The following is a 26,568-nucleotide window of genomic DNA, read 5'->3' as shown; positions in this document are numbered from 1 at the left end:
CAGAGAAGAGAGCAAACCTCTGTTTGACTTTGGAATAATTTCATTATTTCTAGAGCTGACTTAAGAGACATCAAACAGTAGAATCAGACAATGAGCCTTACCTCATCTCTTGCTCTAAATGTAAAAAACTTTGGAAATTCGCTCTACAAAAGGAAAAAAAGACACATTAACAAAATTAACTCAGCAATGGCATTAAATACAGACAGTAGACTCAAGCAATTCTCACCTGTACTAGCAAAAATGGCATTTAAACACAACACAGTGAAGTCTCCCCCAAAAGAGGAAGAGCAACTTGTAACATCTTTGTTTTGAACCCATCCCACCCCATCAAAAAATTGAGTTGACAAAATAACATTCACATTTTATATTAAGAGTACCCTCATATAAAGAGCAACACAATAGATATGTCAATCTATTGTTACAGAGGCTAACAGGTTGCTTATAACCATCCATAACACCTTCTACCGATGTCCTTCTTTTATCCCTCTAACACATACTACTCATGTCTGTAACAGGCTTGTAAACCTCTAGCCATCATTTATTAGCCTTTAAAAACTACATGGAGTGTACCTTTAAAAGTGTGACCAAAATGATACTGCAACTCAAAGCCCTCTCCCTGCTCACCTTCTGCACAATTAAAAATGTGATTCTCCGGAGGCCACAGTCAACAAGGATGTTTTTCTGTATGAAAAAACAGGAGCCAAGCATCATGTCACCGGCAAAGCCTTCATGTGCCCAAGGGGATTTTAAATCATCACCCCCAGGAAAACAGACAACTCTGACAGACATTACCACTAACTCAGCAAATGAGAGCGTTAGACATGGCCTGCCAGGAGGGCTGAAGTGACAGCTGTAGTACGTCGGGTGAGCATGTTGTACAGGAGCTGCACCCCAAGTTTACAAGCAGAATAGTGTATGAGGCACAAGACCTTCGACTGAGCAAAGGTTCTGAAGACTGGCACCAGCTCCTCATCCTCAAGGTGGCTGGCCCATCGGATGGCGGTGTTCAGGATGTGGATGGGCTCCTCTTGGACGTTCTGAAAACAAGACAGTGAGGTCAGTCCCAGAAGCATTCATGCTGCATCTCCAGAAGGACGCGACCAGATATCCGCCTCACCTTATTGTCCTCTTCTTCGTAGAGCGTGGATCGCGCCTCGCTGAACAGGGGACTCTCTGAGGGTGGATCGGCAAAGCAGGAGATCACTTCATCAAAATTCCTGGCAGAATCCAAACAGGTTGTGGTGGATAAGTCAGTGATTGTATCAAGCTAGAGAAGTCCTTGCACACAACCCACCTGATACAAAAACCAACAGCCTTGAACTATGGAGAGTGTTCCCTGAAGACAAGCATTCAGCAGGGAATTGGGAGTGTTCCCTGAGGACAAGCATTCAACAAGGAGTTGGGTACCATCAGCAGCAAAGGAAAAACTTGCCTGTGACTCAAGGAGACTTGGGTTCAATTCCACAGACTCCCTTCTGTGACCTTGGGAAAGTCACGTGTTAACCTAGCCTCCTCCAAAGTTCACAAGGGTGTGGTAAGGATTAACCCATTAAATGGCTGTGAGGCACTCAGATACTATGGTGGTAAGGGCCGTAAGGACCTACACACAGACAGGCAAGCACTCCAGAAGAGCTACAAGTTACAATCTGTTTAACAAGTGTTTCCATGAATTAAAAAAGCAACAGTTTGCCTAAGTGAATCATCATCTCCTCCCGCTTTGAGTGTCATGCTGGAAACATCTTCTGCAGCTGCCTGATACTGAGCTTTGGCAAGATCCTTTGAACTCAGAGCATTTCTTAATGGTCAGACTGAAGACCGTGCAGTACAAAAGTAAACACTCGCATGTTTTGCTTTGGTATAACAGTGGTAGTACTGGTTAGCATAATGGAGGTGGTGTTTGGCTAACACTATGTCTTCTATTTATTCCCCGCCCCCACCCCCCGAGTCTTCCCTCCATACCTTGTGAAATCTTCAAATCTGTCGAAAGCAACCATGGCTCCCATTCTCTGACACAGAGGAGAAAAGCCGCTGTCCATGAACAGCTCGGTGCTATGCCTGGCTAGGTCAGGGTTCGATACGCTGATCGGGATAGACATTCTGTACAAAGAACAAGAGAGCAGTTAGATAGGACATGGATACAGGTAATACGCATGTGATGCAAGGAAACAGCTTATCTAGAATTCATGCTCATTTAAAAAAAGAGAATACCTGAATAAATCTCCCTCTCCCTCCTCTTCCCTCCCCAGAGTTGAGGTGTCTAAAGAATCCCATCCACACTGCCTCCTTAGCCACCAGTGTCTTGTTAAGGTTTCCTTTTCTTTGCCCAGATCAGACCTAGTGACAACTATTCAGTGAATTTGTTTAAAATTTGCAATTTGTTTAAAAACCCTTCAACAATCACATCAAGCTCACTGCAAAAGCACTCTGTTTGACAGGCCCCGGGGTTTCTGGGGAAACCTGAGGGTAGGTGGTTTTAGGGGCAGTGAGATGGGGTTTGCCGATATGTTTTTCCATTTTATTAAACTGCTGGGTGATGTTTTCACTGGTTGTGATTTTAATTGCCATGTGGTGCCTTGAGCTCTCTTCTCTATTACATTCTTTAAAAATCGAAAGAACGACCTACCCAGCTTACGTATGCCTGAAAAGGGGCCTGTCATGGAGATCCACATGCCAATAACAATAGCAAAAACACACACACAGAGGAAAATAGCCTTTCTGCACAAGTCATGTGGCTCGGGAGCTGGATGCAAGGCACCAAACAGAAATACTGGCAGCCTCAACTCAGCCCTACAAACCTTCCTCCTGGGTAGTCCCCCTGGAGGGCCCCAAAGCATCCTCTTCCTTTTCACTGACAGCTCAGTGATCCCAGTTCCTCCACTGGAGACAACCAGCCATGCAAGGAACAGGTGGGGATTTTAACTCTGCTTGGGCTCACTGGCTATCTGCAGCATGCTCTCCCCACGCCGTGCTAGCCATTTGTTTCTTGGAGTTAAAAATAGACCGCCTGTTCAGATCTCGTATGTCTCCTGGTTAGAGGATTCCCAGGAATTGCTAGTGCTTCGACTCGCAACACTGGCTCATGAGGACTATAAGAATTTCCCTTCGTTTCCAGGCTCTCCAGCAAGTCACGTTTAAAACACGCCAGTGTCAGCCTCAGCCTGACAATCCCACTGCTACCCCGTAGGCAGGTGTTACTGATGTCTCCATCACACAGTGCCAGTAGCAGCATTGGGCAGTATGCCATAAAGGAATCTGCTATAATCTTAATATACCCCATAGCCTCAAAGTCCTTGGGTCACTGATACTATTTTGCATCAGAGGGAGGTTAAATCTGGGGTGGAATCTCACCGAGAACCCAATAATGCTGCCGAGCAAGGCAAGTCCCCTCTCCTGGCAGGGTTTGGGCACTGCACCCCCTATTATCAATAATTCTTCCATGCCAGTCAGGGAGCGTAAGATTGGATCAGTCTCCCCTGCAGAGCACCAGTGACTGAGTTCTGCACAGAGGGAGTCTAGTATTCCTGCCTCTGCCTGGGGCAGTTTTGCAATGAGATGAGAAAGCTACTCGCCTACAGTAACTGAAGTTTTTCGAGATGTGTGTCCCTGGGGGTGCTCCACTCTAGGTGTTGGTGCGTCCCGGCACCGTTGATCGGAGAGTTTCGGTAGCAGAGCCTGGTCAGGACGCACATGCTCAGTTGGTATCTTCCATCCCGCACCCTCCTCAGTTCCTTTCTCTACCATGGAGAAATCATACTAGTACTTCAAAGTAGAGGGGAGGAGGGCGGGGAGTGGAGCACCCACAGACACACACATCTCGAAGAACTTCAGTTACCACAAGGTGAATAACTTTCTCTTCTTCTTCGAGTGCTGTCCCTGTGGGTGCTCCGCTCTAGGTGAATGTGTAGCAGTTCCCACTATGGTCGGCGGGACTTTGGAGATGCGGCAGTGAGTACTGTAGAGAGTACTGTATGGCCTACTATGGCGTCTGCCGTGGTATCTTGCATGATAGCATAGTGATTGGGAAACGTGTATTCAGATGACCATATAGCCGCTTTACAGATGTCAGGGATGGGTACGTTATGTAAGAAGGCAACAGATGTCGACATAGCTCGAATGGACTGAGTTCTAATGCCTTTGGGCAGTTGAATATTTTGAGTGTGGTAACAGGATCTGATGCAGTCAGAGATCCACTTGGCCAGACGTTGTTTAGAGATAGCCGTTATCTTTCGATCTTTCGGTAATGGAGACAGAGTCGTGGGGATAGAAAGTAGGCAAGTATATCGGTTGGTTAAGGTGGAAGGTGTATACCACCTTAGGGAGAAATTTAGAATGTGGTCTCAGAGTGACTTTATCTTTGGAAAAGATTGTGTAGGGAGGATAGGCCATCAGGGCGCTCATTTCTCCTACTCTCCTTGCTGATGTTATTGCAACTAAGAAAGCTACCTTCATGGACATATGAAGAAGAAATGAGGTAGCCAAGGGCTAAAATGGAGGTTTCATGAGACTGTGAAGAATGAGGTTAAGATTCCATGTAGCTGCTGTTGGGTAAATTTCAGGGCAGAGATTTTGAAGGCCCATGAGAAATCGTTTTATGGTGGGGTGGGTAAAGAGTGAGTAACCTTCTAACAAGTCATGGAAGGTAGTAAGCGCCGCCAGGCGTACTTTGATGGAGTTGAGCGAGAGTCCATCCTGTTTTAATTGCAGAAGGTAGTCCAGGACGTTATGGAGGGTCACCATATTGGGTGTTAAGTGATTACATGAGCACCAGAGGGCGAAATGCTTCCACTTCTGCAGGTAAGTACTATGCAGGAGGACGTATCGGACTTGCTCAAAACAGGCTAGTTCATGGCTTTGGAACCATGAAGGAACCAGGCTGTCAGGTGGAGCTTTTGGAGCTGGGGGTGAAGGATCTGTCCGTTGTCCTGGGAAAGGAGATCTGGCCTGCTGGGGAGAGCCTGTGGATGACAGGAGGACAGGCAGAGCAGGTAGCGATACCACGTCTGTCTCGGCGAAGCCGGGGCAATAAGTATGACCCGGGCCTTGTCGTCTATGATCTTCCGAAGAATCCTGTGTAGATGGGATAACATGGTTTTGGTAATTAAATATTCATGGTAAATAGGCCCAATGGCCTGTGATGGGCTATTAGATGGGGTGAGATCCGAGTTACCCAGGAAAGAATTTTCTGTAGTATCTGGCTGATGAATCTTGCCCATATGCTCAGGGTTTAGCTGATCGCCATATTTGGGGTCAGGAAGGAATTTTCCTCCAGCGCAAATTGGAAGAGGCCCTGGAGGTTTTTCGCCTTCCTCTGTAGCATGGGGCAGGGGTCACTTGCTGGAGGATTCTCTGCTCCTTGAAGTCTTTAAACTACGATTTGAGGACTTCAATAGCACAGATATAGGTGTGAGGTTTTTTTTGTAGGAGTGGTGGGTGAAATTCTGTGGCCTGCGTTGTGCAGGAGGTCAGACTAGATGATCATAATGGTCCCTTCTGACCTAAATATCTATGAGTCTATGGAAGGCGTAGAGGAGAGAGGTGTTCCACGGGATGAGGAACACGTCTCCTAGGGATGCAATCCCAAGTCCCGTTCTGGAGCAAAACAGGCGACATTTTCGATTCTGGGTTGTGGCAAAGAGGTCTATTGACGGGGTGCCCCAGAGGGAGAAGAGCTGTTGAAGTATTGTGGGGTGCAGTTCCCATTCGTGTTCTGTCGAGAAGTGCCTGCTGAGTGCATCGGCAGTAGTGTTGTGGCAGCCAAGAAGGTAGGAAGCAATGATTTGTACGTGATGTTGTATGCACCAATTCCATAGTTGGATGGCTTCCATCCATAGGGAATGTGATCGGGCTACCCCTTGTCTGTTGATGTAGAACATACATGCTATGTTGTCTGTTAAGACCCGAATAGATTTGTTCTTTATGAGGGGAAGAAAGTGAAGGCATGCTTGCCTCACTGCTCTGAGCTCTAAGAGATTTATGCGTAGGCATGTCTCTGACGCAGACCATCGACCTTGTGCCCTGTGTCCCCCTAGATGCGCTCCCCAGCCAATTAGGGAAGTGTCCATGGTGAACATGAGCATTGGGGGTGGTTGCTGGAAGGGAACCCCTGTAGAGGTTTTCTGGTCTTGTCCACCAATGTAGGGAAGCTAGAACATTGGGAGGAGGAGTTAGCAGCATCCCTACGGTGTGTCTGTTGGGTTTGAAGTTGGAGTTGAGCCAGCCCTGAAGACAACTCATTTGTAGCCTGGCATACTTGACCACAAAGGTGGTGGCTGCCATGTGACCAAGGAGCTGTAGGCAGATTCTTGCCTGTGTCCTGGGACGAATAGAGAGCGTGTGTATGAGCTGTGTGATAGCAAGGAATCTGTGATATGAGAATGAGGCTATGCTTCAAATTGAGTCCAGATGAGTTCCAATGAACTCGATCTGTTGTGTAGGAGTCAGAGTGGATTTTTGGACATTTATTTGGAGGCCTAAGCTGTGAAAGAGTGAGATGGCAAAATGGGTAGCTTGAAGTGTCTCGCCATAGGAGTTGCCCTTGATGAGGCAATTGTCCAGGTAGGGGAAAAGCATGATCCCCTGTCTGTGGAAGTGAGCCACGACCACGGCTAGAGTCTTAGAAAAGACCCTCGGTGCCATGGAGAGTCCGAAAGGAAGAACTCTGTATTGAAAATGGTCATGACCGATTGTGAATCGTAGGAAGCATCTGTGAGCTGGATGAATTGATATATGAAAATAAATGTCCTGTAGGTCGAGGGCTGTGAACGAGTCCCCTTGATCCAGTGCAGGAATTATTGAGCCCAGTGTGACCATCTTGAATTCTTGTATCCTCGCGAATTTGTTCAGTGGGCGTAGGTCTAGTACAGGCCTCCATCCCCCAGTCTTTTTCTGGGTCAGAAAGTAATGGGAGTAGAACCCTTTCCCTCGATGTTGTGTCGGCACAGGTTCCACCGCGCGTAGTTGTAAAAGGTGCGCCACTTCTGCGTGAAATAAGTGTTCGTGAGAGGGGTCCCTGAAGAGGGATGGGGAAGGGTGAAGGGTAGGAAGGTAGGATATAAATGGGATAGAGTAACTGGACTGAACTATTTCGAGGACCCAGCGGTCCTGTGTAATCCGCTGCCAGGCATGTTGGAAACTCTGGAAGTGGGGCCAAATGGCAAGTAGGCAGTGGAATCAAGGGGTGGTCATGCAGACCCTCGACCAATGTTTCAAAATTGTTGTTTATTCCCCGATGGGTGGGAGGTGGTTGCTTGAGCTTGATTTTGTCTGCGCTTAGGGGGTCTAGCGCAATTCCTAGTTATGTCGTATCCTTTGGGTTGAGGCCGATAATATTGTTGTGTGCGTGGTCTTTGGTAGGGTTGGTATCGTCGTCTCCTGGGAAGAGATGGGTGAATGCCCAGGGTGCGCAGTGTTGCTCTAGAATCTTTCATGGTGTGAAGGAGTTCATTGGTTTTTGTGGAAAAAAGTTTATCTTTATCAAAGGGGAGGTCCTCCACATTGGTCTGCAGATCTTTAGGGATGCCGGATGCAGAGAGCCATGAAGACCTGTGCATAACCACAACAGTTGCAGTAGTACTGGCTGCTGCGTCCACCATGTCTAGAGATGCTTGTAGAGCCGTTCTGGAAATCAGTTGGCCCTCAATAAGGATTGATTTGAAGTCTGCTCTCCTATCCTCTGGAATGGAGGAGGCAAATTCAAAAAGTTTATTGTAATTATCGAAGTCATAGCTGGCGAGGAGGGCAGAATAGTTCGCAACTCTGAATTGTAGAGTGGAGGACGAATAAACCTTGCGACCAAGATGTCAAGGCGTTTAAGGTCCTTGTCTTGCGGGGTGGGCTGAGATTGTGGCTGTTTTGTCGTTTGTGCAACTGCATCCATGACAAGAGAGTTCGGTGGTGGATGAGAAAAAGGAAGTCAGTGCCCTTAGCAGGAACATCGTATTTACTTTCGGCCTTTTTGCAAGTTGGTAATAAAGAAGCTGGAGTTTGCCAGAGTGTGTCAGCGGGTTCCAGGGGTGCTTCATTTATCATGATCTTTGAGGGTGCAGACGGTTGAAGGATTCTGACGAGTCTGTGTTGTGTCTCCTGAACTTCTTCTAAGGGGATGTCTTGACTGAGTGCCACCCTTCTGAAAAGTTCTTGAAATTGTTTACAGTCGTCCACGTTCTGTGGAGGCAGAGGAAGAGGGCTCCGTCTGGAGCTAATGGAGAGTTAGGGGTCGGTGAGTCAGGATATGGTGCGTAGCTCATATTCTCAGGAAGGGGTTCAGGTACTCTAGAAGTGGACAGAGCTGGAAATCGAGGCACAGAAGGAGGTAATGGTTTGGTGGAAGAGGTCTGAGGATGAGTGGAAGGAGGATGTGGCCAAAGGCACCACTGAGGCCAAGGCATAGGGTAGGAGAACCCAGGTGCCGCCTACAGGGGGGCGAAGTAGGGAAACTGAGGCTGGTGGCTGTGAGCCGTGACCAGATGTGGAAGCGGTTCCGGTGAAGGAGGAGAGGCAGGTGGGGAGAACTCTGCCTGCTGCTGTATATCAAGTTTGCTGTCAGTAAAGGTAGTCAGTTCAAGTGGGGCGAGTGGCTGTTCAGAAAGTGAGCCCTGTGTATCCAGGAGCAGGGAGTTAGGCTCAGGTGGCACTGAGAGGTCACACTGAGTGAGAAACTGTTGCTCCTGCTCCCTGGGCTGCGCTGAGCAGGCTCTGGGCTCTAGCGTGTTATCAAGTGAAAGGGAAAGTGTCAGCAGTGCCGCAGAGCGCTAGGAGGTGCCTTGCAGGGGGTCCGCTGCTGGTGCCGGGGTGGGAGGCAGGCTCGGTGCCGACGTTCTTCTCTGCACCACGGTAGAGTGCGCTGTCGGCACCGCGTCTATTTTCGGTGCCGAGGGGACCGGCGCAGGAGGTTGGGTCCCTGCCTCTGCGCGAGCCACGGCTGAGGCGCCTGCCTTTGCTGCTGTCAGCACAGAGGGTAAGGATCTCACGGGACACCCTTTACCCTTGTTAAAGTCTCTCCTTTGAGACTGTTGTGCTTCTTGCCTCTGCTCCAGAGAGGGTGAAGCAATGCTCCCAACTGGTTTGGATCTGGCCAGGGAGTGTGTGAGAGCGGGTTTAACTTTCCCCATCTCCGAAAGCGGCTGCAGGGATTTTTCCATTAGAAGCATTTTAAGCCGCAGGTCCCTGTCGTGCTGAGCTCTTGACCTGAGGCTCGTACAGTGGAGACACTTTGCAGGGATGCTCATATTCACTTCACACAACGTTAGTGCCCATCCGACTGTGGCATGGAGTCCTGACAGGAAACACACTTTTTGAATCCTGAAGCCCCTGGCATTATGAATTAGAAATGGCAGGGGAGAGTATCTCAGAGGGAGACAAGCCTGAAGTGAAAAAAAAAATTTGTTTGTTTGATTTTAAACTAAGTAACTAACTACGTAACTACACTAAAGGAAGGGAAACAACTGGGATGTAACTAATAAAGAACACAGAAATAGTTGTTACTGTTTCCTACAGAGACCAGGGAAGAAAAGTAGCACTGCCCCGAGTCCCGTCTTCAGCCAAGGATGGTTGAGAAGGAACTGAGGAGGGTGCGGGATGCACACGCTCAGGAAGATTCCAACGAGATGGGAGATACCAACTGAGTGTGAGCATCTCGACCAGGTACTGCTACCGAAAATCTCCGATCAACGGCACCAGGACGCACTTACACCTAGAGTGGAGCACCCCCAGGGACAGCACTCGAAGAAGAATGTTTCCTTCTTTCAGCAGGATCTTCCCCCCTCTCACAGTTAGTCCAACATACCAGAGGTTAATAATAAATTATTCATTTGTATTAACAGAGCTCTACTTGTGCCAAAAAAAAAAAAAGAGAGAGCAAATAATCACAAGGCTGTGATTTCTCTAGAACCAAGCTGGGTTTACACAAGGACATAGGCTCCAAATTAAGCAACAGGGTTAATTAATTCACATTAGAAACAGACCGGCAGATCCGAGAGGTCTTCCCTGACGTGAGCCCTTTTTTTGACTATGCCAGTACCGATCTACATCCTTTGGGCTCTGAGAAGAGAGCAGCCTACGTTTGCTGTTGGTACTATTTACGTTAACCTGACCAGCTTTACTTTGCATGGTCATGGGCCAAGCTGAAGACTGGGACTCAGGACTCCTGGGTTCTGTTCATTACTGTAGTTCTATCACTGAACTGCTGTGTGACCCTCGATGAGTCCTTTCACCTCTGAGTCCATCTATAGAATGGGGAAGACACCAGCCCAGTTTCCAGCCATGTGACAAGGAGTAACACCCACAGAGCACTTGGGAGATGTAAAGCCTCAAGTCTTTATTTTATTCTCCTGCCAGGCATACTTGGCTGCCTTTAACAGCTCTCCCCTCACATTCTAAAAGCAGCATGCACGGACGTCACTTAGTAGCTTAGGGTTTGTTCTGATTTCGGCTTCCAGAGCAGCATCCACTCAGCTTGAGGGACAAGACTGTGTGCAAACTTCTGCCCATCTCCCAGCACCACTAGGGAAGCCTGATTCAGAAATAACCCATTCTGCCCTGCTGGCCAGAGAGCAAAGTGTCACCACCACAGCCAATAAGTCACGGGGGAGAGAGAGAGAAATGAGCACATGGGGTAGAGTATTAATGCAGCGGGCGAAAATCACTTCTCATGCTTCAAAGAGAAAATTCTGCACTCTACCTGCTCAAAGCAGGGCTGCTGCCTCTGAAATCAGAGTATTGAACAACTCAGTGAGCTACTGCATGAAACACCAGCTCTTCAATTCACACAGCAAACCAACACCATGCACCAGATGGAAAAGGGGATTTATTCACTAAGAGCACCACTAGGAAGGTTTAAAGAAAAGGAGGACTTGTGGCACCTCAGAGACTAACACATTTATTTGAGCATAAGCTTTCGTGAGCTACAGCTCACTTCATCAGATAGCTTATGCTCAAATAAATGTGTTAGCCTCTAAGGTGCCACAAGTCCTCCTTTTCTTTTTTTGCAGATACAGACTAACACAGCTGCTACTCTGAAACTAGGAAGGCTTAGTAATTTCCCATTGAGGGTCTCCATCACTGAGTTAATGAGAAATTAAACAAACAGCTTTACAAAAGCAGGTGGTGAGGGGAGGATGCCCCAACCCCCTCATGTATCCATCGTTAAAGCTATCAAACCATGCAAGCATAGTCACCAACTCCGTGGGTGCTCCAGGGCTGGAGCACCCATGGGGAAAGAACGGTGGGTGTGGTCAGCTCCCCCTCGACCCACCCAGTGCGTCCTGCCCACCGGCGGGTCCCGCCGATTAGCACCTCCCCCCAGCCAATCAGCTGTTTCGCAGGGTGCAGGATGCTCTCAGGGGGAAGAACAAGGACATGGCACACTCGAGGGGGGGCGGAACTGGGCAGAAAGAGGCAGGGCATGCATGGGGCCTTGGGGAAAGGGGTGGAGTGGGGGCAGGGCCTGGGGCGGAGCTTGGGGGTCGGGAACCCCCCAACACTTTCAAAAGTCGGCACCTGTGCATGGAAGTCGAGTTCATCAATAACCACACAGAACCGGGCAACAGACTAAGTGCAGGTCGTTCCTACCTATTTGGATGCGATGATGGCAACATAAACTGAAACTCTACCACACACGTGCCATCTGAGAGCTGACGATGCTGCAGGCTGTTTAGTTCATAGGCGATATATCCTCTCCTCACGTACACCTGACCAAAGAGGCAGGAGAAGAATTTAATTTGAAATCAGAGTGCTTTCCCACTGGCCAACCACTGAAGCAACCACGATGTGCAACACAGCCTCTCTCACTGGCACTAAAAGCAGCTCCGGCTCTAAGAGCTGCATTACTTCTCAATAAATGGCAGCCAAAGTCTTAATTCACCCTTTACCTCCAGAGCTGCCATGCACACCAGCTGGTTGGAGTGGTAGAAGAAGGTGGGGAGCACATCAAAGATGGTGGTTTCCGAGAGGATCAGTTTCTGTCATGAAGAAAACAGAATTCAGCGCGAGGCACGGTTTGAACAACCCAGTGCCGGCATGAAAGACGAAGAAGAGATGGAAGTTACACAGCTGCAGTTGCTCCAATCCTGAATCTCCCTCAGTAGCTTTTGCTAGATTCGTTAGCCTGCAGTTCACACTGAGGGTTTCAAATGATCTACGGCGTAATCTAGAGTGCCCGTCACCACAGTTCTCAAATTCCTAGCATATGGCCCAGGTTTCCCTACTAGGGGAAAAGAATCCTCCATTCACTTCCTACCCCTTCTGAGGAGAAAGGCAGAAAGAGGGTGAACCTGTGCTACAGGCCTTCATCTGGAAGAGATCAGAAAGCAGCATTTCACATGGTCTGATATATACTAGCATCAATAGCTTAAGCTCCTAGACATTAATGCCTTTAAGGCCTTTTGAAATAAATGGCTTACAAATCAAACCGCTTCACTAAGAACTAACTAGAAGGTAAATCCCATGCTTTATAATTAATTGTAAGAAGCAGTCACAACCTTTAGGTTTTCAGGGCAGAACTGGTGGCCATACATGTCGATAGCAGACAGGAATATGGACTCCACCTGATTGTGTCTCAGTTCATAGGAAGGGAGGTGAGAGGCAATCAAAACCTACAAATAAAAAGAATCTAAATGAATGGCAGTGATTTGGAGGCGGAAGGGGAGGTTGGGGGAAAAAAAATCACCATGATTTAACAACATCGTGTAAACCATGTAACATACTAACCTGTCTGGCTCGCAAAGCCACTTTGGAGTGCTCCGTTTTACTGAGCTGTGTTAGCTCACTGAGAATGGCCATCAGCTCCTCCGTCATGGTGGAGTCTCGACCACACAGCTGGTCCTATTAAATATCCTTCCAGCGTTAATGACTAATCCTTATTGAACAGAAACCTCCATCTACCTACATTCCTTACTTTGCCTACAAACGTCTGTGCACCAAACCAGGAAAACGTGCATTTCTCTTCTAACATACACACACACAGAGCCAATTTTTTTGTTCTGGCCTTGGAATCTATATGAAGAAGGGACCACTGTGATCATCTAGTCTGATCTCCTTTATGGCACAGGCCAGAAAACCTCCCCTTTTCTTAAAAGTCAGCACAGAAAAGGGAAGATAATTTAATGAAGGCTCCACTAGTGAAGAAGCCACCAATAACAATTTTGGGGGTGGAGTCAAAGATGTTAAGAACAGATGATGTAAAGTTTGAAAAGAACTTTATGTTTTAAACGGGTAAGACCAAAATACTTCTTCAAAATGTCTGTGGAAGTTTAATTTTACAATAAAATCTGAGAGGGGAAATCTGATGTAATAGGCTGTATATCTGAGTTCTAATCGAAACTTGCCTCCCCATTTGCAAAGTAGATCTAATAAGGAGGCTTAATTAAAGATATTAAAGCACCCTGAAGATGCTCTACATCAGATGCTCTGTACAAATATTAAGTATTATTAAGTGCTGTAAGAATATTTGAGACCTCACACACACACGCGCGCAATGTACATGATGAATCGATCCATTGTATTTGCTTTATTTTTCCCTTTCACAGATGACTGCAATATCTCAAATCAACTCTCTTATTACAGGGAAGCTTCCCACACTGGTAATTTTTCCAGAGTTCTCAGCTGCAGTTTGGCCTTCACTCTTACAACAATGCAACGGATCCCTTCTATAAAACTACTACCAGCAAGCCACTCGTCAAAACACAAGACTACAGACTGCTTTGTTCCCTCCCACCCCTATTTCTCGATTTCCTTGAATTCAGAATTTGCCTTCCAGGTCAGAAGTAACACTCTACAGGGCATCTCAACAGCCGTTTCTGATCCAACTTGACACCCACCCTAGTCTCACAGAGGTTGCCATTTTTACTTACAATTAACATGATCACCAGCAGATTCTTCTTTGCCACCTGGGCGTGAGAGAAGATGCACTCGAGCACCGGGGTCATGTCCAATTTGTACTGCTCCCTCAGGTTGATCACACATTTGTCATAGTGGGCTGGGGAGACAACAAGCATCCACTGGTTAGATTAGTTCCCCCAGGCCTGCGGAACAGCACTGGGCCCTCGGCAAACACGCCACTGCTTCCTCTGACCTTGTTGGAACTGGGTTTCCACTTGCAAGTATCTTCTCAGCAAGTCTAACACGACAGATTTCATGTAACCCCGTATGCCGCTGCGGTACCTGGGAACAGGGGAGAGGACCGAGTGTGCCACATCCCAGAGCTAACGCGCCATTGCATTGGCCACGCTACTTTTGCTGGGAATCAAACATGGACTAGGAAGCAGTCAGGGTGGATCCTCCTCTCCTGGGGCAGGCAAATGACTCAAGCCAATAGCACTCGGTGCATGAGCCAGGAAGTGGTGCTCACCCAATGCTCTGCTTGCTCAGGACAAAGAGGGGTGCAGCATTACTGCCAGCCTTCCCACATGGCTCATCTTGCAGTCACCTACACCAGCACTGGTCCCGCTCGCCCTGCTGCTCTGACCCTTCTCCACCTCCCTCGGAGTCAGGGCTGGCACTAGTTTCTATGGAGCATTTCACAGCACGTCTGGAAACCTCCCACACCGTAGAGCGTGCCACGGCACAGGAAGGCATTCACCTCTGGACTAGCTGCATAATACTCTGCGTGTTCATGAAGAAGACTTCCCGGTCTGCCTTCCTCTGCAAACTGGCCGCATGGCTGTCCAGTATGCTAGCGATCTGCACAGAGCAGAAGAAACACGGGCATGAAGGAGCTAAAAAATGGCTTGGGCACAACAGTCTGGAAAACCAAGGGGATGTGACTTACAAGTACTCAGAAATGGCTAAGAAACCAAAATGAAGCTCCCTTTTCTCTTGCTCTACACATATTCCCCCTTTTAAGAGACTATATTAATTAGCAGGAACTCTAGTTGGATTTTCAAAGAAGCCACGTGTCTAACTGTTTCACTCCTTTGAAATCCTCAGCCTGTGAGCAGCAGTAAGTAATTTCCATTTTCCCAAAGATCAGGGGCAGGTTCTGCAATGCCTCACTCATGCAAGTTGTCCCAACTCATGTGAGCAGTTCAATTAGTTTCAGTTAGACTAGTCAGAGTAAGGATTTGCACGACTGATCCTGTGTCTTTATGGTTGCCATTCTTGGACACTACAAGGCTGTAGAGATGTCTCCATAAATTGGAAACATTAATTCCAACGCTGCGAAGAGGAAGGGCAACAAGTATTATAAGGGGAAGAAAAACATCTCTGTTTGGTAAGCGCAGTACAGCCAGCCAGCTAACCTGCCTGCCACAAGACATTCCAAGTGTGCCTTGTCCCAGCAGGAATAATTCAGAAACCCACCACAATCCCCCCCCCACTTTTTTTAATTAACATCATATGCACTGTTATGAACAATGAAATGTAGCTGTAGCTGTGTCAGCCCCAGGATATTAGCGAGACAAGGTGGGTGAGGTAAAATCTTTTATTGGACCAATTTTTGTTGGTGAGAGAGACAAGCTTTCGAGCCACACAGCTTGTCTCTCTCATCATCAGACACTAGTCTAATAAAAAGATATTACCTCACCCACAGTGTCCCATGAACAATGAAAGACAGACATTCATCAGTACACGCTCACTGGAAAGCCTTACAGCAGGGAAACGGTGCCTGGGTTGACAGAAATCTATTTACAGAAAATACATAGAGGTGAAGTACACTGACCTATTCCAGCCGCATTTACATGGAACATTCAGAGTAACAGCTGAGAAGACTCTAGATCCAAGTTACCTGGGAAAGAATTTTCTGTAGTATCTGGCTGATGAATCTTGCCCATATGCTCAGGGTTTAGCTGATCGCCATATTTGGGGTCGGGAAGGAATTTTCCTCCAGGGCAGATTGGAAGAGGCCCTGGAGGTTTTTCGCCTTCCTCTGTAGCATGGGGCACGGGTCACTTGCTGGAGGATTCTCTGCTCCTTGAGGTCTTTAAACTACAATTTGAGGACTTCAATAGCACAGATATAGGTGTGAGGTTTTTTTTTGTAGGAGTGGTGGGTGAAATTCTGTGGCCTGCGTTGTGCAGGAGGTCAGACTAGATGATCATAATGGTCCCTTCTGACCTAAATATCTATGAATCTATGAAGACACTTAAATTTTTCAGATTTCAAATAGGAAAGGGATAGCTTAAAGAGGTTAGCTCAATTTTAGAGGGAAAAAAAATTGCTCCAGGGCTGAGAGCTTGTGTAAAAGATTTCAAATTAAACTATATCTGTTACAAACGTTTGCTGATCAAAAAAACCATTTTTCCCCACACAATTTTAAAAAAATGTATTGAATAGGACGTTTTCCCCATTAATATTTTTGATGAAACCCCATCGTTTAGCAGAAAAACTTTTCAGGTGAAAAATTCTGACCAATTTAGCATGAAAAGAAAAAAAGACGGATAGTCACCAAGATATTAAAGAGGATGGAATACAAGACCATCCCTCTTGTACGGCTTACCTGCTGACTGGGAAACTGACACAGCACCGAGGTGATGTTACTAGCGTATTGTGCCATCACTTTTCGAATGGATTTCTCCACTGACGCTGGGATTCTGCCAGACACGTTGGTCATGATCTCCTGCAGCTCCAGAAGAGGCAGAGAGGGGTCCCGTAGGGTCTTCATCAGCTCACATACCCATTCTTTCATCTAAGCAAAATAAAGATTATTGCTGCGAAGATGTCACAGAAAAACATCAGAGGCTGATGTGTCAGGAAAGGCAAGTGAATGGATCTCGACATCCCAATGAAAACTATGCTTGCAGCCCTGTAACCAACAGGTCAGGCGGGCTAGCACAATGGAATTAAGGATGGTTTCTCAACTGTGGCACTGGGCTGGGAGTAGCATCGAACCAGGTATAGAACCCCAGTCAAAGTCACTCGGGGACTGACTGTCAGAGGTGTTGAGCACCTGCAGCTCTCACTGACCTCAGTACAAGTGGTGACAGTTCAGCATTTCTCATAAATTACGCCCTTAAAGTCCTTGTCTATAAAATGGGGATGACACCTTCCTACCTATCTACACACCAGGTGGTTGGTCGTAAGCCTTAACTTCAGGCTTGTGAAGGACTTTGAGATCACTGGATGAATGGAAGGCACAAAAGATGTGCTACAGCCAGTGCTTAGCATTAAGGAGCTCAGCAAGCTATTATCCATTTCCGCCAAGGTTGCCACCTAGAGAAATACTGTACATGCTCTTTGTTATTACACTGATCGTGGGGGACCATTCCAAGAAGAATACAAGTTAAACTAGATTTGAGAGTAGATCCAGGTCTTCATCCATGTATGAAAGAGAAATTGAAGAAAAGTTCGTTGGCATAAACGTATCAGTTAAAACACCCTCTGGGTATTAGAAGCAGATGCCATTACAGAAAGGCACTTACTTTTGCACTGAAATATGGCTCTGGCAAGCAGTACCCATTCATGACATTGATTAGATTTGACAGGACACGGTGAAAGACCTGGTGCAGCTTCAGGCCACCGATTGGCAACATCTGCTGGGTGGGGAGGCCACCTGTATACAACTGGGCCTGAGGTCGAATACATGAGAAAGAAAGCATTTGGAATATAAAATGAGAGTGGAAAAGAGAAAAGTGAGGCAGATCTCATTCAAATTAAACAACCATCTAGAAAAATACATGAGCACAACCTCAGCAGGCAAGGAAACTGCTCAGTATTGTCATTATTTTAATTAAAATGCAAAGGAGGGTGTCGTCAGAATGAATCAAGTGGTAAGTTTCCAAATAAGAGGCATTAGAAAAACGTATGTCAGAATTTCTTATTCTGGTCATTTTCAATCAAGTCTTAATAATCAAAATTCAGTTTTCTGTCCAAATCCCACAAGGCATATATGCTTAAGATACAGACTAGCTAGGGCCAACAGAATATTTATATAAAGGCCACACTTTCAAATACCAAAATTCTACATCATTGCTAAGTATCTGGTGTGTTAAAACCTCAAGTGAACATACATATTAAGATACTGAGACATAAGAGACAGACAGTTACAAGTCACGGATGACCTGATTAGTCATGTAAGTAAATAGAAAATAACCTGGTTCTGTCCCAGCAGCAATACTCACTGGGTGCACTTTGGTAGGATCATCTAAGTCGAGTCTAGCTATGACACAGCCTGCCTCCAGCAATGCTCCTGGCCGTTTTATATAATGTATATGGCCAGATTCCTTCACCACCAGGGCCAAAATAATTTTCATCACCTGTAGGAGGGTTGGTGGAATAGTCAGAGTGTAATAAATGAATATCATCCACACAACACCAAGAGCCTAGGGCAGTCGTTTTCTTCCAAGTGTCACAATAGTGACAAGACTTCTTCTTTTTTTATTGTAGGGATGCATGTACACAATCCGCATTTCTTTATCCAGCATACAGATTGGAAGCCATTTGCCACTCAGTGACACAGTCTGCACTAACCTACAGTTACCTCTATCTCTGCAAAACTGTGCCCTACGAAGACGTGGCCTCCATCTTCCACCGTGTACTTCAGCAGTTTCCCAGCAGAGGGCGATCTCAGCACAGTCGGATCTTTCTCCTTTTCAAAGTCACAAGTTTTGTTACCAATGGTGATTCGGTAGCTTAAGGAGAGGGGAAAAAGAACAGGAGGACTTGTGGCACCTTAGAGACTAACAAATTTATTTGAGCATAAGCTTTCGTGGGCTACAGCTCACTTCATCGGACGCATTCAGGAGAGGGGAAATTCTATTACTGTCAACCTATTTGTTGCCTGCTGCAGAAGCAGCTGCAATTGCTGCTGTGTCTAGTCGCGAGATTGGGAAGAAATCTGCAGCAGCGGGATAATGGGTCAGCTCTCTAACTTACCAGTTAACTTCTTCTTTCATGTACGTCGTGTAACTGTTACCATCATAGGAAAGCAGCACGCCGCCATCATTCAACCTGTGCACGTCTATCTCAATGTGAGTGTTATTCATTATAATGACATAAGTTGTCAGAGACTGACGGGCAACCTGTTGAAAAATACCAAAGAGAGAGGCTTTAAACGGAACATTAAAATCTTCACGGAGATCAAGACGTAGGCTTGCCTTGCCAGGCTGCGGTGTATCAGCCCTTTGAGATGACACCAGAAGCAGAGCTGTCATTGTGTAGTGGGTGGGAGCAGGATTTAGCATGGAATACGGACTTGCTTCTCCATGCCCCCCCACCCCCCCCCCGGTCACTTAGACCAGTGTTTCTCAACGTTTTTGATATCAGGGACCAGCTTGCTGCCTTCCTAAACTGTGTCAGGGAGATCTCAGGGACTGGTCGCTGAGAATCCACAGACCGGTCGCTGAGAAACATTGATTTAGATCACAGGATTTGAGGTTAGTGTTTGAATTGCTAGTCCAGTTCTACAGCTCAATCATCTGTAATTTCAGCTGATCCTCCACTTTCCCATGATAAGAAAGTGATTTAACTAACTAAAGCTGCTACCTATCTAGGTTTATGAATGGGAAAAGCCAGCACTTTATTACAGGCATTAACTCCAGCAACAGTCCATCTGGAAGCAGAAAAATTCTCTACACTGTAAAAACAAATAGCTAAACTCATTTAAAATGAGACTTTTTAAAAAAATGGATAATGAAGATTTTTTTATCATCTTTTGATTGAAAGTACCCACCCAAAAGTGCTTGTCTGTACTGGTGAGAGACACATGTAGAATCTGCCTAGCCGCGTGTAGTAATGCCTGCGCGAGCCAAAGTCTCCACAAGCTTGGAAAAACACAAGACACTGTTTACCTTGAGAGCATACTTCACACCTTCATAAATAAGCTCCACTTCTACAATGTTCAGCAGGGAACCCGCTGGCAGAACTTGGCCCCTAAGGGACAAGGGTAAAAAGTCAGACACCAAGAGAACTCAGCCACTCTGTATAACCCATCAGCACTAGTCCAAAGAGCAGGTTTAGATCGCAGTTGACTGCAGAAGAGAGCTTTTAAAGGGGACTTGCAGGGGAGAGAAATAGTTGGGTTTTGCATCCCCTTTCTGATGTATAAAGGCAGTGTGAAAGTTTATAAAACATTTTAAAGGTGGTGAGGGAGGAGTTGTGCTGTTTCACATGAGAAATTAAGCTCGTCTCCCCTACAAGATTCTATGATGATGGCAGCGCTACTAACATGACACCATCACAAGAGTGAAGTGAGTGAAAGTTCAGCAATTGAGAGGGGAAGGGGCTTTCAGCCAGCCTGATTCAAACTTTGGTTTTTGTCATCATCTACTTAGTTCCAATGGCTAATGAACCATTGGGAGACAGAATGTCTTAAACAAAGATTCCACACTCCCACCCTTCAACTAAGGTGTAAAAGTTCACAATACACATCTCTGAAAAACCACAAGAAGTCCCACAGAAAAACTGGTGAAGAGTGACCTTGACATTTCTAAGGTAAAAAAATCCAGCAACTTAAAAACAAAACAAAAGAACCTTTATTCATAGACGTTAAAGACCAGAAGGGACCATTATGTTAATCTAACCTGACTTCCTACATCACAGAAGCAAAAAGCAAAAACCTTGGGTTTTCTATTTTAATATCTCATCTCCTTTGCTGGCCCCATTAAAGCTCTGGAAGTCGAACAGTGAAGTTTCCTTTCCTCCACTTAGCTGCCTTAGATAAAGAATATAGGAACACTGTCTTCACATCCCACTCTGGAAATCAGCAGTGTAACCACGAGTCAACATTCTGTACCTTGTTTTAACTCCCTTAGTGGCTGGTCATGCCTTACTCTGCTAAGGTGGGAACTTGCATTAGACAAAATCATGCACCATTAGCCTGAATATGTGTGACAAAGGTCAGCTTATGTGCCGAAAAACCTTGGATCTCTCACCTCACTCTCTCACACATACATGTGCGGCTCAATAACAAGCATTTTATTATTACAATAGTATGTACAGTCCTCTACCAAGACTGGGACCCTAATCCACTAGGTGCTGTACAAACACATAGTAAGAGGCAGACTGAAAGAGTCCCTATCTCAAAGAGCTTTTAGTCTAAAAAGACAAAAAGGTGTGAGGAGAAACTGAGACACAGATAGGGGAAGTGATTTGCCTGCGGTCACTCAGCAGGCCAGTGACAGAGCTGGGGACAGAACCACATCTCCTGAGCCGCAGCCCAGCACCCTGTCCACTACCTCTCAAACACAGCACCTTATGTCACATGCTCCATATACCCCTGCTCTCGCTGAAGACCATTACAAAACTCCCATTCGTTTCAGTGGGACCAGTATTTGGTCATAAGAACGGTTTAACAGCCACACTTCATTGTGCTTATCCCCGTTAGTCACTTGGCACTTTACCTTTCAAGCGAATGCAGGAAGTCAGTCATACAAGTCCTAAACAGGGCATCTGCTACATTCAGAGCACCGCAAACCACGCCCAGTATGGTGTCTGGCTTCTCGGCCTAGAGGGGGAAAGAATGACACTTCCAGCACATTGTGGACAGCAGGTCCATGTGAGAATGAAGACGATTAGCCAGAGGGAAGAAAATCAGAGCTCAGCTTCTCCCACCTGCACTTTCTCAGCAATCAGGTGGTCCAGCCAGCCAGTATCTATCTCATTGTTCTGAAAACTCTCAGTCTCCAGGAGCTTAATCAGGTACTCGACTGTTGTTCTGAAATCCCCACGGATAGACAGCTCTTTCAGTGCCACAACCATATTCCTTTTAAAGAAAAGTTCCTCTGTTAATACTGAGTTTAAGATGCATGACAAATATTCAGTGCTAAGCATACCGATCTATTGGGGCACACAGGATAACTATTTCTTTTCCCCATCTTAGCAAATGTCTTTGCCCACTTCATTTTCTACCATACAAAGTACTAAAGACCGAGAATCTGATTTATCCAATACACAAGTGCAAGAGCAGACGTTAAACTTCTCTTTACAAAACATACAAACACATACGCCGCATTTTAATTGGATTTCAACTGACATGCAAGAAGGCTCTTCCACAGCAGCCAAGGTATATACAGCAAGCTACACAGAATTTAGTGGTTGAGGATGCTGCATATGGTGATAGGCAACCTTATAAAAACCTAGCTAGATAAAGTGTTTCTATAACCCGAGAGAGAGACAGCCTGCAGTCAAAAGCTGTCTCCGAGTCTGTTATTAAAAGTCTGCCCTTTCTGCATGTTCAGCTCTTAAAAAAATTTTTTTTTTGACCTACTGGGAAACAGTTTACTTTGAAAGATAACAGAGTAGCTCTGTGAGACCACAATGCAGCAAAGCACATGACCAGCACCAGTAAGAGCAATACACAGAGCTAAGCATTAAGTGCTTTGCTGAAGCAGGGCTAAATCACCACAATTCTGAATAGTTCAGTTTAGTTTGAACAGTCTCCCTAATTGCCCTGCAGGTCTCTTTGTCACAAGTCCACAGCTAAACTGCTCAGAAGAGCTGAAGCGGCTCATTGCCTCTTAGGGTTAAAACCAAATATTTTTTATATCTAAACCCATCAACATTCAGTGACACTTGAGTCCCCTGAAGAATGCTTATTGCTAATCCTACTGGGAGGAAATACTGACGAGATGGCCTCCTCGCGGTTCTCTCCCCAGGAGAAACAGTGCCCAAACTGCGAATCAGCAAATTCGTGCAAACCACCAGCAGCTGCCACACTGAAATAACCCCAAACGTTCTTGCTGCTACGAAAATTCAGCTCCTGCACTGTCCCTGAGCTTGGCTTGAACCCCTAGAGTCAATGTAAAAAAACACAAAGAAGTAAGAAAGAAGTTTACATTTGAAACCGAACAGGTGCAAGTCAGGAAAAGAGGAATCCCATTGCAAACAACAGCTATGATATAAGTCCGCCTGTGGATTCCATTAACCCCACCAATCTCATCTGAGAATATGTCCAATATTCTGACATTTGATCAGTGGAGGGCCTCTCAGAGTTCAGATCTTGCTAAAAACAGGGTCGCGCCCTGCCCTCAGCCACATTTCAATCTGATCCACACCAGAGCTGGAGCTTTCTAAACAGGGTTCCATTTACTCACCTCATCAGGGTTTTCACTGGTGACTCTAGCAGCAATGACATGGCCTCTGGGCACTGGGATATTTGCAGGGCTCTCAAAGCAGATGGGTGTATCAGCCCATGGCGACTCTCCATACAGCACTCGGATGTCTTTTATTCTGTGCAAGGGGACACCCATTGCAATCTGCACAAATGCCCATCAGAAAAAGGAGACAAAGGAGACGTGGCTTGGATTCTTCTAAATTAGCTTTGAAATTAGGCTTCAGCATGACAATTATAGCCAATCAGTCAGACTAGCTGGCTCAAGTAAACGGGAAAGGGACAAGGAGCCTTTCACCCTCTAGATCTCCAGTTCAAATCCAACCCCTTCTGAAGGAATTGAAGGAAGCAGCCATCTGATGGCTGTTCAGAGCCCTGTGTGAAGTGACCTTAAGAGCAGTCATCCCAACTGGTCACTTTGTGAGCATATTTTTGAGGTGCTCAGGACTGATGGGGCCTTGGAGACCAAATGTCCCTCTCACTCCTAGAGATGGCTCCTCCGAGTTGGGAGTAAGACATCACGCAGGGGCTTGGTCTGCTGCTGCCCATGTTCTACCTCTTGATGGAGAGAGAAATTCCTTCTCCCAGTCTGCCAATCTAGTTCCTTTCACAAGCTCCAAACTCACACACAACATGTGGCTCAAACCAACAAGCGCCTCAGAGTCATTCATGTATTGCAACAGCTTTAAAGAAAGCAACAGTGGGAAAAAATGGTATGTTGACAAATTTCAAATACCTGTAGCTGAGCCGCAGGTAAGTTCACATCAGCAATCATTTCTGTGCAAGGATGTTCCACTTGCAAGCGGGGATTTAACTCCAGAAAGTGGAAGCCCCCATCTTCACTATAGAGGTATTCGACTGTCCCTGCACTCACATAGCCCACCATCTTTGCAAGGCGTACTGCGCACTGAAAACACAACACAAACAGATCTGGCTTTTGTGACGCGAGCTCCTGCTAGTCCACAACTGTAAAGCGCTTTGCCTGGTGTTCAGAATCTATTACAGGCATGTTTCTGACATGTCCCTCATGTAATATTTCCAGGGCACTACATCAAATCGGGGAAAGACACATGTCGCAGCAATACAAATAAACAGGAAAAAAAAAAAAGCATCAGACCAAGAGGGAGAACGAATTTTTACACTAACACTGGAAAGCAATTTACAACTGTGATCCCTTTAGTGTGCAGCTGGTAACTGACTGTGAGCCACACAATGCAGCAAAGAAACATGGAAGCAACAGAAGTCATTAGGAGATGGGACAGAGCATCACTTGGGAACGGAGGAATAAAAGCCACTACACCTGGTTAGTTAAGCTGTGTCAGGTTTGCAAGAACCAAGACTTTGAAGTTCAGCCTGCTCCTTAATTACGTGCTTAATATGGGAGAGGTAATGTAGAGCTACCAAACTCTACAGCAACCAGAGGTGGATAGTGGCAGCTAGAAAAAATTTCCAGTAGAGAATCAAAATCATCCATCAAAAATGCTAGTTAAATTAAACAAACCTCCCCACCTTAAGAGTCACTCATTCAACTGAGATGTTGGTAAGCACGGGGGTTGTTTGTTTTTCTATGTGTGTGTACAGCGCCCAGCACAATGGAGACCTGCTCCTTGATTGGGGCCCTTAGTGGCTACTATAATGCAAATACTGAAACAACAAGTGTACTGCAGAAAGGTGAGATCACGTTAGCCACACAAGAGGTACCAGAGGCTTGTGAAGTAAGGAATACTCACGTGACTAAGGGCTAGACCCTTAGGTCAGAGCTGATCCACTGGGACAGTGTTTCCATACTGCAGCTCCAGGCTACAACAGAACATTTATCCCTCTAGAAAGGGGAGGTGGTCATAGCTCCCAGGCTGAGAACCCCCAGTTCAGGGAGATTGTGGAAGGGATACAAGAATTAACTTGCTGGACACTCATGAGTAGGGCAGGGCAAGCGGGGCAGCCACCCAGGGTGCAAAGCTGTGGGGGTGGAAAAGTGAGGTGGAATCAGGTGACACTTAAAGCCCTGCACAGCAGGGCTCGTGGAGAAAGCACCACCTCCAGCCCATGACTCACCACAACGGGCCACCCAGCCTGTCTGGGTTGGGGGCACAACCAAAAAAAATCAGGGGGTGAGGGCGGGACTGTAACCCTGTGTCCCATCTCCCTGCCCAAACATCACCTCTGGGAGGGGAAATGACGAAAAAAGGGAAGGGACCCAAATATGTTTGCTCGCCCCGGGTGTTAAAATGCCTAGTTCCAGCTCTGCTCATCAGGCAGCCTCTTGGGTTTATGATTTTAAACATTTGGCTGAAATGCGAGGGCTGTACACAAGCATCTGAACAGTTCATCCTGGTGGTTTTCCATTTATACCTGGAGCGTAAGCTTTCTGAGCCTGGCATGGTCTCCTAGCACAATAGGGCCTTGCTCAGGGTTCCTAGGCATTACCGAAATACATATAATAAAACTAGTAGCTAAAAGGTTCCTCTTCTTTAACATCCCCTCTCTCTGTCAGAGCCACCTCAGCCCAGCCCACAGAAAAGACCCAGAATATCTACCTGCTCCATAAAGTCAAACATGGAGGGAGCCGCTACTGTCACCGGTGCCTCTTCAATTATTTTCTGATGCCTGCGCTGTAGGGAGCAGTCTCGGCCAAACAACGAAACTGCGCTCCCGTACTGATCAGCAAGGACCTGCACCTCCAGGTGCCGGGCGTTCTGGGCTAATTTCATCACAAAGATGGGGGACCCTGGGGCCTCGCTCTGTACCTGGGAGGGGAGGAGAAGAGCGTGAGAAACACATTCACATGGTGGATGCAGGCTTGTGTATTCCCTGACACTGATGACGTGTAAACCCATCCTCCGTGGGGGAAATTCACTGCTGGACAGAGGGCTGGCACCAGGCCTAGGCACCAATACAAATATCATTCATGTTCCCAACTCCGTTATGTACTGAGCTTTACACATCTTTTTAAAACATAATATTAGCGTTTGAACGGACGATAACTCTGACCCCCAAAATATGCCTATAAAATCAGTCAGGGAAATAGTGGGGAAATGAGTGCTCTTCTATTACATATACTTTTAAAGGGAAAAAATTAAAAAGGCAGGATTTGTGGGGAGGATAAGGCCCTCCTCAGAGCTTCGGGGAAGGGTGGGGAAAGTTAAAAAGGCACGTATATGTTTGGATGGGGGTGGAGGGAGGCGTCCTCCTTGATGCCTCTTACTTCTCTGAGGGAGCAAATTAAAAAGGTGGGATTTGGGGGTACGAACTCTCCTCAGTCTCTCACTTGTCTGAAGCAGCCAGTGAATTCCTCTGTGGTCTCTGCTTTCCGGATTCCTTTGCCACCACCGCCTTCTGAAGCCTTTATCATCACAGGATAGCCAATCCTCTCGGCTGCCTGGAGGAGGGAAAGGGCCAGAAAGTTGAAGGGAAAGGTTTAGATGTTTCTGGGTCAAATGCAACCCTGGAGTAAGTGGGTGCGGCACTCATCGAAGCCCACAGAGTCGGGTCCCCTGGCCCTGGGGTTCAATATGTCCAGAACGAATACAACGGACACAGATGCACTCATTGAATTCCTCTCAATTTAACAGAGAGGGAGCTGGTAGCAG

At 46.5% G+C, this 26,568-nt stretch overlaps 1 protein-coding gene across 1 annotated transcript in view; it reads right to left on the bottom strand.

Annotated features, from left to right (window-relative positions):
* The window catches only part of ACACB (acetyl-CoA carboxylase beta), a 70,093-nt gene that overhangs the window by 22,343 nt on the left and 21,182 nt on the right, over nt 1–26,568 (bottom strand). Inside the window, exons 8-32 of the mRNA XM_077835364.1 lie at nt 26,247–26,357; nt 25,516–25,725; nt 23,715–23,885; nt 22,962–23,123; nt 22,494–22,657; nt 21,481–21,631; nt 21,270–21,373; nt 19,719–19,800; nt 18,805–18,950; nt 18,410–18,560; nt 18,051–18,185; nt 17,352–17,498; nt 16,430–16,618; nt 14,576–14,676; nt 14,069–14,157; nt 13,848–13,972; nt 12,706–12,819; nt 12,477–12,590; nt 11,868–11,957; nt 11,569–11,687; nt 1,960–2,097; nt 1,118–1,217; nt 930–1,037; nt 625–681; nt 102–143 (exon numbers count right to left, since the gene is read on the bottom strand). Of these exons, the coding sequence (XP_077691490.1) occupies nt 102–143; nt 625–681; nt 930–1,037; nt 1,118–1,217; nt 1,960–2,097; nt 11,569–11,687; nt 11,868–11,957; nt 12,477–12,590; nt 12,706–12,819; nt 13,848–13,972; nt 14,069–14,157; nt 14,576–14,676; nt 16,430–16,618; nt 17,352–17,498; nt 18,051–18,185; nt 18,410–18,560; nt 18,805–18,950; nt 19,719–19,800; nt 21,270–21,373; nt 21,481–21,631; nt 22,494–22,657; nt 22,962–23,123; nt 23,715–23,885; nt 25,516–25,725; nt 26,247–26,357 (3,120 nt within the window). The remainder of the gene's footprint in view (nt 1–101; nt 144–624; nt 682–929; nt 1,038–1,117; nt 1,218–1,959; nt 2,098–11,568; nt 11,688–11,867; nt 11,958–12,476; nt 12,591–12,705; nt 12,820–13,847; nt 13,973–14,068; nt 14,158–14,575; nt 14,677–16,429; nt 16,619–17,351; nt 17,499–18,050; nt 18,186–18,409; nt 18,561–18,804; nt 18,951–19,718; nt 19,801–21,269; nt 21,374–21,480; nt 21,632–22,493; nt 22,658–22,961; nt 23,124–23,714; nt 23,886–25,515; nt 25,726–26,246; nt 26,358–26,568) is intronic.

This window comes from Eretmochelys imbricata, chromosome 15 (genome assembly GCF_965152235.1).
Source record: "Eretmochelys imbricata isolate rEreImb1 chromosome 15, rEreImb1.hap1, whole genome shotgun sequence".
In the NCBI taxonomy this organism is placed as follows: Eukaryota; Metazoa; Chordata; order Testudines; family Cheloniidae; genus Eretmochelys; species Eretmochelys imbricata.
This window is presented reverse-complemented; position numbering and strand designations above follow the sequence as displayed.